The 14,360-nt window shown below is 35.7% G+C and overlaps 1 protein-coding gene across 1 annotated transcript in view; it reads left to right on the plus strand.

Annotated features, from left to right (window-relative positions):
- Nucleotides 1-8,023, plus strand: part of GTDC1 (glycosyltransferase like domain containing 1) — a 382,022-nt gene extending 373,999 nt beyond the window's left edge. The window contains exons 7-9 of the mRNA XM_007934950.2: nt 2,034-2,104; nt 2,801-2,892; nt 7,940-8,023. Of these exons, the coding sequence (XP_007933141.1) occupies nt 2,034-2,104; nt 2,801-2,892; nt 7,940-8,023 (247 nt within the window). The remainder of the gene's footprint in view (nt 1-2,033; nt 2,105-2,800; nt 2,893-7,939) is intronic.
- The last annotated feature ends 6,337 nt before the right edge of the window (nt 8,024-14,360 follow it).

Raw genomic sequence — 14,360 nt, forward strand, 5'->3', positions numbered from 1 at the left:
ATTGTATTATTGTCATGAAATGACCTATTTCTTCAAAATATGAGAAACTTATGAGGATGAATTTCATAAATTTTTCTTAATATATATTGGCCTGTTTAATATATTTTAAAACATAGTCATGATCTAAAAAGTGGGTATAGTAAGGTTTAGTATTTTAACAAGGCAAAAATAATAACGGTAGTGGGTTTTCTTTTACTTTAGTTTGTCTTTTTAACCTGATGAAGTAGAAATATAACCATGAATAAGATAACTTACAAATAAAAGTTAAAATGCAGAATTTTTCATTTTTTTAATCAAAACTCAAATAGTGTCATTCCTATCTTAGGGAATTTTAGTTAGCAGAGGTTTTTTGTTTTTTTGGTTTTTTTTTTGGAAATGGCATGGTATATGTTCATACGATGACTCAAAATGTAACTTGGCCTGCAGTTTTCTTTCAGGGAACAGAATACTCTAATACAAATCCATTATTAAAAAGCAGATAACATGTGCACTTTCTGAAATGCCTGGGACTTTGCTCTTTTGATTTTACATAATTACAAAAGAATGTTCATATGTATTTGCTTTTCAATTGGCACAGCATTTTAAAACTGAGAGTCTTCAAATAAAGTTCATATTTCCTTTGGTTCATAAAGAATTTTCCTGGTTTATATGCTCAAAACTTTTGTTGATGCTTTATATTGCAGTCACAATGTATTTTATAGCGGTGTAAGAATTTCTGCATCCCCTGTGCATGGAGAGAAAAAAATACTAGGTATTAGTGTGATTTCTGAAATTAGTAATTGGCAACTAGATTCTGTGCTTTTCCACTGTGTTATCTTGCAGCTTCTATGAGTTTTAAAGCAGAACTTGGAGCTCAGTATTTTTCCAAACTTTGTAGCATCAAAGTAAAGACTTCATTCAAACTATTTTCAGTTAACATAATAAAATAGGCAAAGCATCACCCACTTAAAAACAACTTAAATTGCTTGTACTTTGTCACTGTAAATAAACAAAGTAAACATTGACATGACTTCAAATTATTCTTAGGTTGAAAAAAATCTGCAGTTCAAAATAAAATTCTGTCTTTGGTCAGTGTTTTGGATGCAATTCAAAGTTTCTCATAAAATAAACATATTTTCAAGAGCGTTTTGAATTTTACTGCATAATTTCTAGCCAAAAGAAATTATAGTAGTTATCTTTAAAGTTTATTATATGTCAGATCAATAGCTATTATGCAAGAAGAAGAACAACCACTGAGATGCAATACCTTCCCTCTACTTAACCCTTACTACCATTACATGAAGAAAACTTCCTTTAGGTTGTCTTTGGGGAAACCCTCTCACAAAGTGAAACTTTCTTTTTGTGTTTGCTTAATCATAAAGGTATTCTTTTCTGATAAAATGGAAAATGATCTAAATTTTCAGGCAAGAGAGCAATATGTTCATTAAAGCAATCTTCATGAGAGTTTTCCCTTCAAGGAAGGGGGCGGGGGCGGGGATAGTTTTACTTTCTGCATAATAACAAATTGTTTTGAAGTATGAGCTTAAATGAAAGTGCCCCATCACAACAGATTGTAGATTATTTTTTCTGATGCTTTAAAGAGTGTCTCCATCATTTCCACGGCTATAATGTTAAAGTTAAGTATTTGCTATTTTATTTAAACATTTTTGAAAAATGAACATTCTGGGGCTTTGCAGCATTATTAAGAAAAGCTGTCCATACTTTACCATGTTGTTACATGTGTTTATCTGCTGATTATAAAATGTGTTAAACAGTATTTTAAAAACAAAAAAAAAAAAAAAATGCAGAGCTGTGCTTTGATTAATTCACTGAACAAAACATATGCTGTTGGTTCTGTTCTATGAAATTCATATATGATCAATAAAATATTTTAAAAGAGCAACTTTGGCTTTTAGAATTGTACTGCCGACCCTGCTTTTCATTCCAGTTCATTCTGAACTCACACTGTTAACTTAGGCAAACAAAATCACTTTCTAGCTATGATAGTAATGTCTTTTTAATGTATGCTTGTCCTCTTTCTAAAATGTCTTTAGGTTGGAAGCTGTGTATTGTGGTTGTTACCCACTTTGTCCCAAGGATTTGGTTTATCCCGAAATATTTCCAGGTAGCTGCTTTAATGTACTTTCGCCTTTCTTGAAGTTTAATACATGATTCATGCTAAATGAGAAAGTTTGAAAATAAACTTAGGCAGGAGCAATTGTTTATTTGGCAAGTCAACATGTTAGTGTTAAGGAAAATTTTATGTGTTTTAATACATTAGAGTAAGCTTATATTTACCATCTGTTCTTTTAAGATAACAAAAAAGCAAGTTTTCAAATAGCATTCTTCATTGTTAGCGTACACATCCCATAATGATGGATTTTTATAAGCAGGTCGGAATTGCTGCTTACAGATTTTTTTTTTAATGATATACACAGAAAAATTGAGGACCGAAAGTCACACCAAATTATTTAAACAATTGACTAGTTAATAATATGCAACTGTTGTACGGGGTACGTACGGCTACAGTACCAGTTCTTTGAAAAAATTCTCATCACTAAATATATCACATATGCATTGTGTTACATTAGAATAATGTATTTTAATCACCCAAAGGAGATGTCTAAACATCACAACTACACAGTCTTATTTAGCATTAAACATCCTTGTGAGCTGAGGTAACCTTATAAAATCATGCTTAAATAATGTAAAACACAAGGCGGCACAGAGCAATATGCATTTTTAATTAGTAAAGTGACTAATATCAAGTGTGTGCTTTGAGGTTTTTGTTTCATTAAAAATGTATCTGTTTTTCCTGCAGCTGAATATCTGTATTCTACACCTGAACAGCTTTCAAAAAGGCTTCAGAATTTCTGCAAGAGACCAGATATTATAAGAAAACATCTCTACAAGGTAGTTATTGAGAAGAGATTTACATGTTATAAATGCCATATTGAAGTACAAAGAAAAATCTTAAAAAAAAAAAAAACATTTAATTAACAGACTAATGTTTAAAGGAAACATGCTAGGGAGGGATATTAGTTGTTACACTAACAAGGATTAATTAAACTGGATGCCAGTTGTATTAACCTAGGTCTTATGAAATACGTGCACTTAATGCACGGTACATGCTTTTTTTTTTAATTTATTGTTTTCTAAGATGACTGTCCTTTACATTTAGCCCCCAGAGGCTTATAAAAATGAACCTGGATTAATATAACTCATTAGTTTAAAAGGAAGTAAAGGAAAGATTCCACAATTATACTAATGAGCATAAGCCATTCTTCCCATCATAATGAAATCTCCAGTCCTCAAAAATTCAGGTGAATAACATAACTGAAGTTTAGTGTTCATTTTTGAACAACTTGAGAGATAATTTTCGAGAACCGAATATTTTCATTTTCCAGTTTGATAATATGAAAATCATCGGTTTATTTAGAATTGGACTGTCAGTCTTGTCTCTGAATGGTGAAGGCAAAAGGAAAAAAGTGTAAGTGGCATCATCATTCAGTCCCTCATTCATTATCTTTCCTCCCATTGTTTGAATCAAGAATTTTACATTGTTGAAATAATAACACAAAGAGGCCTAGTCTAAGTAATTGAACTCGGATAAATCTGCTTTACAAATGTTGGAGGTGGCTCTAGGCCATGAGTAATATACCTTTTTATATTCTTTGAATGTAGCTTCTTCATTTTACATAAATTCAGGATAGTTTACAATCTATCAGTTTTATAATCTGGCATATTTTAATTTTCCTATGTTAATGTATAACCCTCCCAAGTGAAATACAGTTGTCTGCCTTTTTTCTCTCCTTCCCGTTTTCATGGCCTAAAATACATATTTACATAGTGATACATCAAAACATGACTTTGTTTTTGCAGGAAACAGTTAAACTTCAAGAAAAAGAGAGAGAACCAAAAATGCAATTTAACACCCAATTTCAAGCTCATTATCTTTCATTGTCTATTAACTTGGCAATGGTTCAGAAGGTAGCTCATAATAGTTTAAAATGCTGACTGAACAGTTCCAGGCTTCAGTATTACTCCTTGAGTCAATACTATTGTATCATATACATGGGAAGCTTCACAGGGAAAACAGTCCTCCAAGGTTTACTTCAATATTTTTTCATTTTCATTTTTAAAGTTCAGTAGCAGTTTTGTCTATGTAAAATATTAATCCAATGGTTGCTCACATGGTAGACCACCAAAATATGCAGAATATGAAAACTGAGGAAACAGACCAATAATTATTAATACAAATAGATTCATTTTGTATATATGACACAAAACTATTTTTGAAGAGTTAACCTTTTTTTTTTTTTTTTTTACTTTAAGGTGAATTGTTGATAAAGTAGTTATAAATGTATTGCACCATTAAAATATATCAGTTTTTAACTTTACTTCTGGTTAGGCCTTATTAACCCTGTTATTCTGCATCTGCACATTTTTAACCATTTTTAGAAGTTACTGCAACAGGTTGCCTTTAGTTAGAAAAGAAAAACAGATCTCTAGTTTAAATATTTTAATGCAGCTGCTGCCATAATTATAAAATGAATGTCAGCTTAGTGATATTCTGTTAAAAAACTAATTTCTTTATAGAACTTAAAAGAGAATTTTTACCTTAAAAGCTATCTCTTTGAGTTATAACTACTTATATGTATATTTACATATATTTTGAGCGTGCCCATCATAAAATGGTCCATCTTAAAGTTTTATAAATCAGTAATTCATGTATAAGCATTTATGAAAATTTATAATTTATTCAAAAGGATTTTTTACCTAGAATTTTTTCCTTGTTAATCTATTTTCCTATATGCCATCATTTATAGTTCTTAGTGGTATTGTATGTAAATAGTGATCTCAAAAATATATTAATTCATCCAAGAATTATAAGTAATCAATGCCTTTATGATAAAATTATCAGGAATAACTGGCATATTACAAGGCTTCATGTTATATCCACAGGAACAACCACGGTTTTTAGTTTGGTTATTGTAATAGAATTTAAAGCCAACACAGAAAGAATGTCTTCTAAAACTTCACAATTAAGATATAGTAAATTATGATATTACTTTGTGTGTTATAAATATATACACTTTCCGATAATGTTTGCATTTCCTAAATACCAGAGAATTGTTAACTCCAAAGCAGCTTTATATCTCCTTTTTTTATGCAGTAGAAGAGGATCCTTTTTATACTGTAAGGAGAATGTTTTTTTCTTTTTCAGATACATTCCTTTGGACAGTGCTGTTTTGGTTTTATGAAACATATGCTTCCAAGATCTAAAAGGATAGAATGTTACTGAAATCTTTAATTTGCTCCTTTTACATTTTTATACCTTATTTGTGTGTGTGTGTGTGTGTGTGTGTGTAAAAAGTTTATATTTTAAAATCATCTCAACTTCTTATCATACAGAGTTCACTTTAGGATAGGATTTTTCATATAGATTCACACTTAGAAATGTAATGACTGGAATAAGGCTACTAACACTTGGCTTTCTTCTCACATGAGACATTATACTTTCATTATGAGTGAGAGTTTTGGGGCTATAACTTGAAGCAGGATTTGAAACGGAATGCTAGTAACTAAAAAGCAGAAACAGAATTTGATACTTTTTTTCTTTAAGTGGTTCTTTCTACAGAACAGTGTCATGACTTCCCACCTGAAATGTTTAAATTCTTTGTGCACTTGCACGTGGGCATATCATCCCCTCTCCTCTTACACACACCGACCCACACACGTTTTTCTTAGATCTTTAGAGAAATTCAGTGCATGCAAATACCAAAGTTAGTGAGCCCCTTCTTAATAAGTTTGTGTCTAAACTCACTTTCTTGTACTTTCAGAACATAACCCTTTTCTTAGTAAGGGAGGTACACTGGCTTCCTTGGAAGGAAGATGGGGCAATCTACTTCCACAGTGATACTGCCTCGGAAACCCAAGGAGGGGTTGCTTTGAATCGGTTCTGACTTGACAGCAATGAGTTTGGGTTTTTTTGGAAAGTAGGGCTTCACTTCATCCTCAATAGGATGCATGTCTATGACTCCAGAGGAGCTCTGGTGGCACAGTGGTTAAAGCACTCAGCTGCCAACCAAAAAGTTGGTGGTTCAAACTCCCCGACCACTCCACAGGAGAAAGATGTGGCTATCTGCTTCCGTAAAGACTGCATTCTTGGAAACCCTGTGGGGCAATTCTACTTTGCCCTATATAGTTGCTATGAGTCGGAATTGACTCAACGGCAACGGGTTTGCTTTGATTTTTTACATGACTTCCAAGCCTAATTTGAACACAAGTTTCTAGATGTACTCATCAAATAACCAGTCAGGTATTGACTTCCTACATTAACAATAGTTCTTTCCAACCTGAACAAAGTCAAACTCTGTGAAGTTGTATTTTCTTTGCTATGTGATTTTACTATGTGATTTTACTTACTAACGCTCTCAATAATTATTTGAAATCACTACTTCATGTTTTTAGAGAGCCTTTGATCATTATATTTTAAAATGCTTTAGAAAAAAAAAAAAAAATGTTACAGACATGCCCTTGTTACCAGTATTGAAAATAGCACAAGAATACAAATGAGGCAACTGGATAAGGTAGACACACCCAAACTAATGGAAAGGATTCTCATTCCTGTCCAGTTTCTAATTTACTTTTATGAACAAATGGGGGGGGGGGTGGAGGAAGTTGTCATTCTTTCTTTTACTTTTCAAGAATGCCCTGTAGTTACTCAGAAGATAGCTGCTGATTGTTATTTTGATCTCCTCTTCAAGTTTTTCAGCATTCAAGAAATCTTTATAACCTGCTGTTATTTGGAGAAGAGAAGAATTTTTAGATTTCTGCCCAAAACTGATTCCAAACAGTGATTAAGCTTACAGTTCATACTCAATGCCCAGAAAAGCCATTTGTGGTTGTCTTAATTATGTCAGGCTATATCTACCTGAGCCACAGCCAAGCCACTTTAAGTTTCCTTCAAGAGACTGGTCAATTTAGAGTCCCCCTTTAATTCGAGCTTGTGCTCTAGATGAGAATAAGGTGTTGCTTACTAAAACTAACTCTCCTCCAGAGTTACTACTTTTTTCTTAAAAATGAAAACTTAAAAAGCATGTGACATTTCAAGAACTACTAGAACCTGAATTAGCACAATTTAACACTAAGTCTCTCTTAATTCCTCTTCCACCCTTCCCTCCTTCTCTTTTTGTTCTCTTTTCTTCCCTTTCTTCATCCTTCCCTCTCTTGGTTTTATGTGATTTGGTTTTCCTTGGGTTTTTCTAAATGAAATATAAGCAAAAAACCTTCAGCACCATAGATACATTCTGGGTGATTAAGTTCAGTTAGAGGTTTTGGCCTTTTGTCCTTCTCTGCTACTCATTTGCAGTCTGGTTTTAGGTGATTTCTTTTCTTTCTTTTTCTTTGGCCTCTATATGATTCATCTGTAAAACTGGAGGAATTTTTTTTTTTTAAAGATCTTAATAGCATTTTCCCCCCTGAGTTGTGCCATAATGAAATAATGAATATAAAACCAGTTTGTAAACTTTAAGCGCTTTATAAATTCCACCTAATAGTAATAGTATTTATTTTGTGCCTCCGCCACTTAAAAGTAAGATCCACATTAGCAAAAAATGTATTAAGATGTTGTGTGTCTTGTGTTTATAAAAGTTCAAGTTGGATGATAAACGTCTAATAGCTGTCATCCATAACATAAACCAGGAAATACATGTTCAGCAGAATGTACCCATTTGCAAAAATGGTAGCTTTCCCCTATGGTTGGAAATACAGTTAAACCAATCAGGTACTAGGATTTCCTGAGATGATGAAATTTGAGAAGCATTTCCTTGGTGGCTTTTTGAAATATAATTGACCTAAGTTATTAAAATTTGCAATATGAATTTTCAGCATACTTTTTGTTTCTCAGTCGTTAATGCTTCTTCATTTCTTTCTCTTCTCTCCCTCCCACTTACAGGGTGAAATGGCTCCTTTTTCTTGGGCAGCCCTACATGGTAAATTCAGGTCTCTGCTTACAACAGAACCTAGGGAAGATTTGTGACAGATGGGGCTAAGTCACAAACTTGCAGCCTAAGGCAGAATCTGTAGAACTTTCCAGAGTGTGCCCATATTTACCTGATCAGAGAGAAAAGAAAATCTGCAGAGGAAGCTGAGCCTGGCTGCTTGTCATAGCTGACACAGAGCCATCTGCCACAAACCTGTGGCGGCTTCAGATCTCCAATCCCTGCCACCACCCCAACTCAAATTAAATACAGATTCCTAGAGACGTTATGATGGTTACACATGTCCTCGGCATCACATGTAGGAGACTGTTCAAAAAAAATATGTGGCCTGTTGTATAACCGCACTCATGTATCCCATATGTGGTGCCACATTGAATTTCCGGTTGAATCTGTTTTTATCCTTTGTACTGGATGACATGGTGCCTGAATTCTTTCTCTTCGCCGACACGATGGCAGCCAAACTGCAGCTTCAAATGCTCGCACTTGGCTGGGTTTCTACCTGGGTTGCCAGGTTATCATCAGAGTCTTCTTGTGTCCTCAAAGGGCCACAGGGTCTGAAAGGAGGATCAGAATGCTACTGGACTAATTGGGCAGCCATCTCAGAATTGTTTGTGGGAAAAGGGCTGCTTTAGCACTTTCCTTTTAGCAAATTAATGACTCTCCAGCACAAGGGTTTTTAAGTGAAGGTATTAATAAGGGGTCTGGCAGGTATTCCCATGATTCGCAGTGTTACATTTGCATTTAATTAATCTTAAAGAAAGTTGCAAGATAAACAGCTGTAATTCGGACAAACATCTCTCTCATAAAATGAACACTGAGATACTTGTTTTAATGTTTTTTCAGAGCTAAACTAGAGAAATCAAAATGCTTCTAACAAAAGTAGTTATTTCGATATAAATACTTCTCAAAAATATTTGCATCTAGTTACAAATACAATCTTTTCAAGATAAATCACTTGTGATTCCAATAGTCAAGCTGCTATATTTGTTGATGTAAAGATGTTTTGAACAGTTAGATTGTAAAATAAATTTTTAATAAAGTACCCAGTGCAATTTTTAATTAGCATATCTCATTTACGTGTAAGTGTGTACATCTATCTGTCTGTTTCTCACTTAACACTTCCTTGTGTCAGAGACAGTGAATACAATTGTTTCTTTTCCGGATGAACAAGGATCTGTTTTGCAAATGTTTGTAAGATATTATGACATTTCCAAGATTTTCTTTGCATTCTGGAAAGCAGGAGGTAAACATTTGTAGTCATTAAGGTAAAGTCTGTTGATAAACCATCTTCTGTTTACTGACAGGTAAATTGTAACTTTGCTTGCTTTTGAAATGAATAACTTCTTCCCACTGCAGGGTGAGGAGCAGCCAGGGAAAGGTGGATAGAAAGGGGACAGACCTGGCTCTCTGGATTCCGGACAAGATCGAATGATCTAGCTGTCATCTGAGGTTGAGCAGAAGGTAGTTCAGAAATTCAGTAGGGCCCGTTTGACAGGTAGCAAAATTGTAAGCAAGAAATAGATCGAGGTCAGGGAGTCAGGTACAGCCCTTGGGATAGAGTCAGTCTTGCAGATCAAAGAAAACAGTTCAGAATCCAGGAAGCCTGGGGATTCTAAAGCAGGAACAGTAAGAAGCAGAAACAGTGAGCACTGTCTTTGGACAGGGCTTTCTCACCCTAACCAGTATGAGATTCATAATGTATGTTGACACAGAACAGCTCTGACTTCCACTCCTAGCTCCTAGGGAAGTCACTGGACAAATAACCTCCTCACCCGTAAAACAAAGGGCTGATTTCTGAAATTCCTCCCAATCTAAGACTTTGAAACTTGGAAGCTGGCACATGTGCTCCTTTTGAGAGCAAAAGTAAAGATATGAATAAGAAATACAGATATGAATAAGAAGTAAAGATATGAATACACTTTTCCCTGGCAGAGTTTATCATCTACTGAGATGAACTAGACTAGTCAATTTGCTTCAGTCAGATAGGTGCCATGTCATAGATGATATCTTGCCAAAATAATTATTATCTCACAGCCAGGAAACATATTTAGACTACCATGTTGTTCTGTCCTGAAAATAATGGGCTCAGATTTTACAGTGGACAAGATAGTATATGCATCACAACTATCCATATATATGTTTTCTCACTGAGTGATGGAGAAAAATATTAAATACCTTTCAGATAGGACATCCAAAATATTTAAATATTTTCCTGATTTTGGGTGAATATAATATTGAAAGTTACCTGTGCACTTTTTTTTTCCCTACACCCATAAAACTCAAAGTTTATGACATAAAGTCAGTTTGACTTTAGCTGTGCTCAGCATTCCTTCTGGTATAAAAACTTACATTAAACTTAACACTTTTTAAAGCCATGCTGTCAGATCTTGGTATTGGTATACATAAGCAATAAAAGAGTTTTGTAAATGTGTAATTCTTAACATTTGAAGAGATGTAACTATATGAATGTGTGTGTATACGCACACACACGTGCTTCTTAACACCCATGATATAGTAGAGTGGAGTTTTATTAAATGAGTTAACTCATAGTTTGAAGTTGGAATGAACTGGGAATGCAAGTTAACTCTTTAATTCCTGTTTCCCATATTTTCACTAAAACATTCACATGTCCCTGTTATTTTTTATATTGAATATATTCGTTGAAAATTTTGGTATATTTTTAATATTCAGTTCTGTTAATTTTATTCTTTTTTAAATAATCACTAAATCATTTTTAATTTTAAATATCTTTAAAAGTCTGCCTATTGTCAAGACCTCTGATTCCATGTCTAGGATGCCTGCCCTGAACTCACTTTATGGTACAATGTTAACTGTGTTACTGGCTAAGAGTTTCTATAATAAATAACAAGGCATCTAAGTTCTTAACCTGCTCAGTTATACCATGTTTATCAGGAAGACAGTAGACAAAAGGTGTTTCTCAAAATGCTCCTTGTATGTTTGTTTGTTTTTGTGGTTTAGGTGAAAGTTTACAAAGCAAATTCATTTTGCATTAAAAAATTTATACATTTTTGTTTGTTTTGTGACAGTTGCAACCCCTCAACTGTAACAGCACTCTCCCACTTTGGGAAGCATGTTTTGGTTAGTTTTGCTACCAAATTGTTAATCCAGTCAGATGACCATTTTACCTCCTAAGGTGGAAAGAGCATATTCTGGCTTTGCATGAGAAGATGCCTCTGCTTAATGAAAGCCAAAGACCTCAACCCTGAAATAAACCGTATAGTATAGTGGACATTGGAGAAAGTCTGACATGACTTTCTATCATGTCCATCTATGGGTTCCTTTCTCATAGAATTGCTAAGCACCATGTCTAACTATTGTCTGTGCTATTATTAAATACAAGATGGAAAACTACAGTTCTATAAACTCTGTTAAAGGGTTATAAGAGGAAAATGAAGGCAGATGTTAAATGAGCCCAGTCTTTTTTATCTTGAAAACTTCAGAGCTGCATGATGGAGCACAAGAACTCTCTGAGCTCCTAACCACATTGCCCACTTCCCGTTGTGTTATCATCCTCTTTCCTCTTTAAGACACAGGGGTGACTTGTGGCTCTGTCCTTTTGTTGCAGGTTTTCTGTGACAAGGGAGGCCTCCCTAGTATCTTTAGGATGTCATGGCTTCATTGTGAGGTACACATGGCTTCAGGGACCAGGATCTCCACCCAACCTTCAGCTCATTTCCATAAATTCTAATTTGAGATCAGGAACTTTCCAATACCTGAATGATTCCTTATTCTGTCCCAGGGCTCTGTGTTAATGAATTTCAACCTAGAAGAGGTTCATAATTTTTTCATAAACTAACATAAGGAATTGGTTATTCTTGGGAGATAATCTAAGTGCTTATATTGCTGTCCTATCAGTTACTGCCTAAGGCCTTTGACTGCTAACCAGGAGGTAGGTGGTTCGAGCCCACCAGCCACTCCACAGAGGGAAGAAGGGACAATCAACTTCCCTAAAGATTTGCCACCTCAGGAACCCAATGGGGGTCACTATGAGTTAGAATTGACTCAGTGGCAGTGAGTTTTTTGGTTTTATCAGTTACTGCATTCAAATAGCAGACCTATGGTGGGATGCTAGAAGATGTGACTTCTCTAAAAATACTTGATTAACACATTACTCTAGGAATTTGAAATCCTTTATAGTTGAAATTCTAATGTTCTATCATTTTAAAAAAGAGAAAATTAAGGTATCATAAAGTGGAATACTTTGGAGTTGAACTGTTTGAAACAGAAAGACTATGCAGGCCTTTCCCAGCATGGAATTGTAGACAGAGTCCTGCCTGCAGACTGGCTGTGTTTGGCTAATATTCAAATGCCTTAGGCACTGTGCTACCAGAGCTCTATTATTATACTTTAGGGAGACATTCTGTCTCTGTCACATACCACTCCCTGAGGTTGTACACTCTGCTGAATTTATACATTTAGGTTATTTTACTGGCCCTCCTGATAAGCATTTACTTTTGTAACCTCCTCATTTTAGTTGTAGAGAAACTGAGGATGTAAGGAAAAATTGACTTCTTTGGATCCCATGGTGATAGCAACTCTAGAACCCCAGTTTCTCAGGCTCTTTCAGTAAGCTGTAGTCAATGTGATTGGTCAAGACCACCCACCTCTAAAAGAAAGCTAAGAAGGAAAATATCTGTCCCTTCATTCTTTTCCCCTTTCCCCTTTCTTACTTTCAGAAGAAACATGGCATAACCTTGTTAGGGGCTGTCGAGTCAGTTCTAACTGATAGCTACCCTATGTACAACAGAAAGAAACACTGCCTGACCTGTGCCATCCTCACAATCATTGCTATGTTTGAGCCCATTGTTGCAGCCACTGTGTCAATCCATCTTGATGAGGGTCTTCCTCTATTTTGCTGACCCTCTACTAAGCATGATGTCCTTCTTCAGGGACTGGTCCCTCCTGATAACATGTCCAAAGGATGTGAGAAGAAATCTCCCCATCTTTGCTTCTAAGGAGCATTTTGTCTGCACTTCTTCCGAAACAGATTTGTTCATTCTTCTGGCAGTCATGGCTGCGGTGTAGTAAATTATATGGTATGGCTTTTCTAGCTATAGTCTTTGTAACTCCCACTATGCCATGAGCAACTGAGTAGCTGCTTGTTAAAGTCATCCACCTGGGGCAGCATGAAATAATCTTCTGGGAAAATTCTCTGTATCTCAAGTGTGTAGAACTCTGATGTTGGAATTGGTTGGTTTTGCCCCTCTGCCAGGCTCAACATGAGCCCTCCTAGACGCAGAAGGAATCTGTCACTGCTGGCTGAGAGAGACTCACTGATGAGAGAAAGAAACACTGCTGAGAGACACCCAACTGAGAGACAGCGGCAGTGGAACCAAGAGGCACAAGACAGAGCGGCAGTTTACCTGGCCCACAGAAGCAGAGACCAGACCAAGAGGCCAAGGGCCAGAGGGGTGTGTCTAAGGGCACAGCAGAGGGGAGACTGTCCTGACCAAAGAACTGTGTCCTCAGCGTGTTCCTGAATTTGAATTGTTGCCTGTTGCTTCCCTAATAAACCCCATAATCTGTGAGTTCTGGGTGGCCACTGCAGCAAAATGATCAAACCCAGCAGAGAGGTGGTAGGTGCTGTGAGAGAGCAGAGAGGTGGTGGGTGCTGTGAGAGGGATGGCTGGTGTCAAGGTTGGTAAGAGGGCTGGAGGGTGGCAGCATATCTGGCCTCATAAGAACAGGTCTTGAGCTGCTGATGGTGATTCTTTCCTCCTCTTGTGTAGTTAGAGGAGGTCATAAGATGCCACCTCCCTGCCCCTTTAGCAATGGCATATTTAATATTCTTTGCCAACACTGTAATGAAAAGTGATCGATTCTTCTGTGGTTGTCCTTATTCATTATTCCAGCTTTCACATGCATATGAAGCTTTTAAACATTTTAAAGAGGTGTTTTACAACAGATCTGTCCAATGAAATGCATTATTTGACTTCTTGACTGATACTTCCATGGGCATTGATTGTGGATGCAAATAAAATGAAATCCTTGATAAGTTCAGTATTTTTTCTCTTTATCATGATGTTGCCTATTGGAATAACTTTAATTCCTGTTTCCCATATTTTCACTAAAAAGCTCAAATGTCCTGATTTGTCTTCTATTGAGGATATTTGTTGAAATTTCTGGTATCCTCCAAATCAGTTATGAGGATTTCTGTTTCTTTATGTTGTGGTGTAATCCATACTGAAAATCTGTAGTCTTTGATCGTCATCATTCCAAGTCCTTCACCATCTTCAAGTCCTCTTCATTTTCAGCAAGCAAGGTTATGGCACCTGCATATCGCAGGTTGTTAATGAGTCTTCCTCCCATTCTGATGCTGTGTTCTCCATGTAGTCCAGCTTCTCAGATTATTTG

Source organism: Orycteropus afer, unplaced genomic scaffold (genome assembly GCF_000298275.1).
Source record: "Orycteropus afer afer isolate SDZICR_OR568_19922 unplaced genomic scaffold, OryAfe1.0 scaffold00023, whole genome shotgun sequence".
Classification (NCBI taxonomy): domain Eukaryota; kingdom Metazoa; phylum Chordata; class Mammalia; order Tubulidentata; family Orycteropodidae; genus Orycteropus; species Orycteropus afer.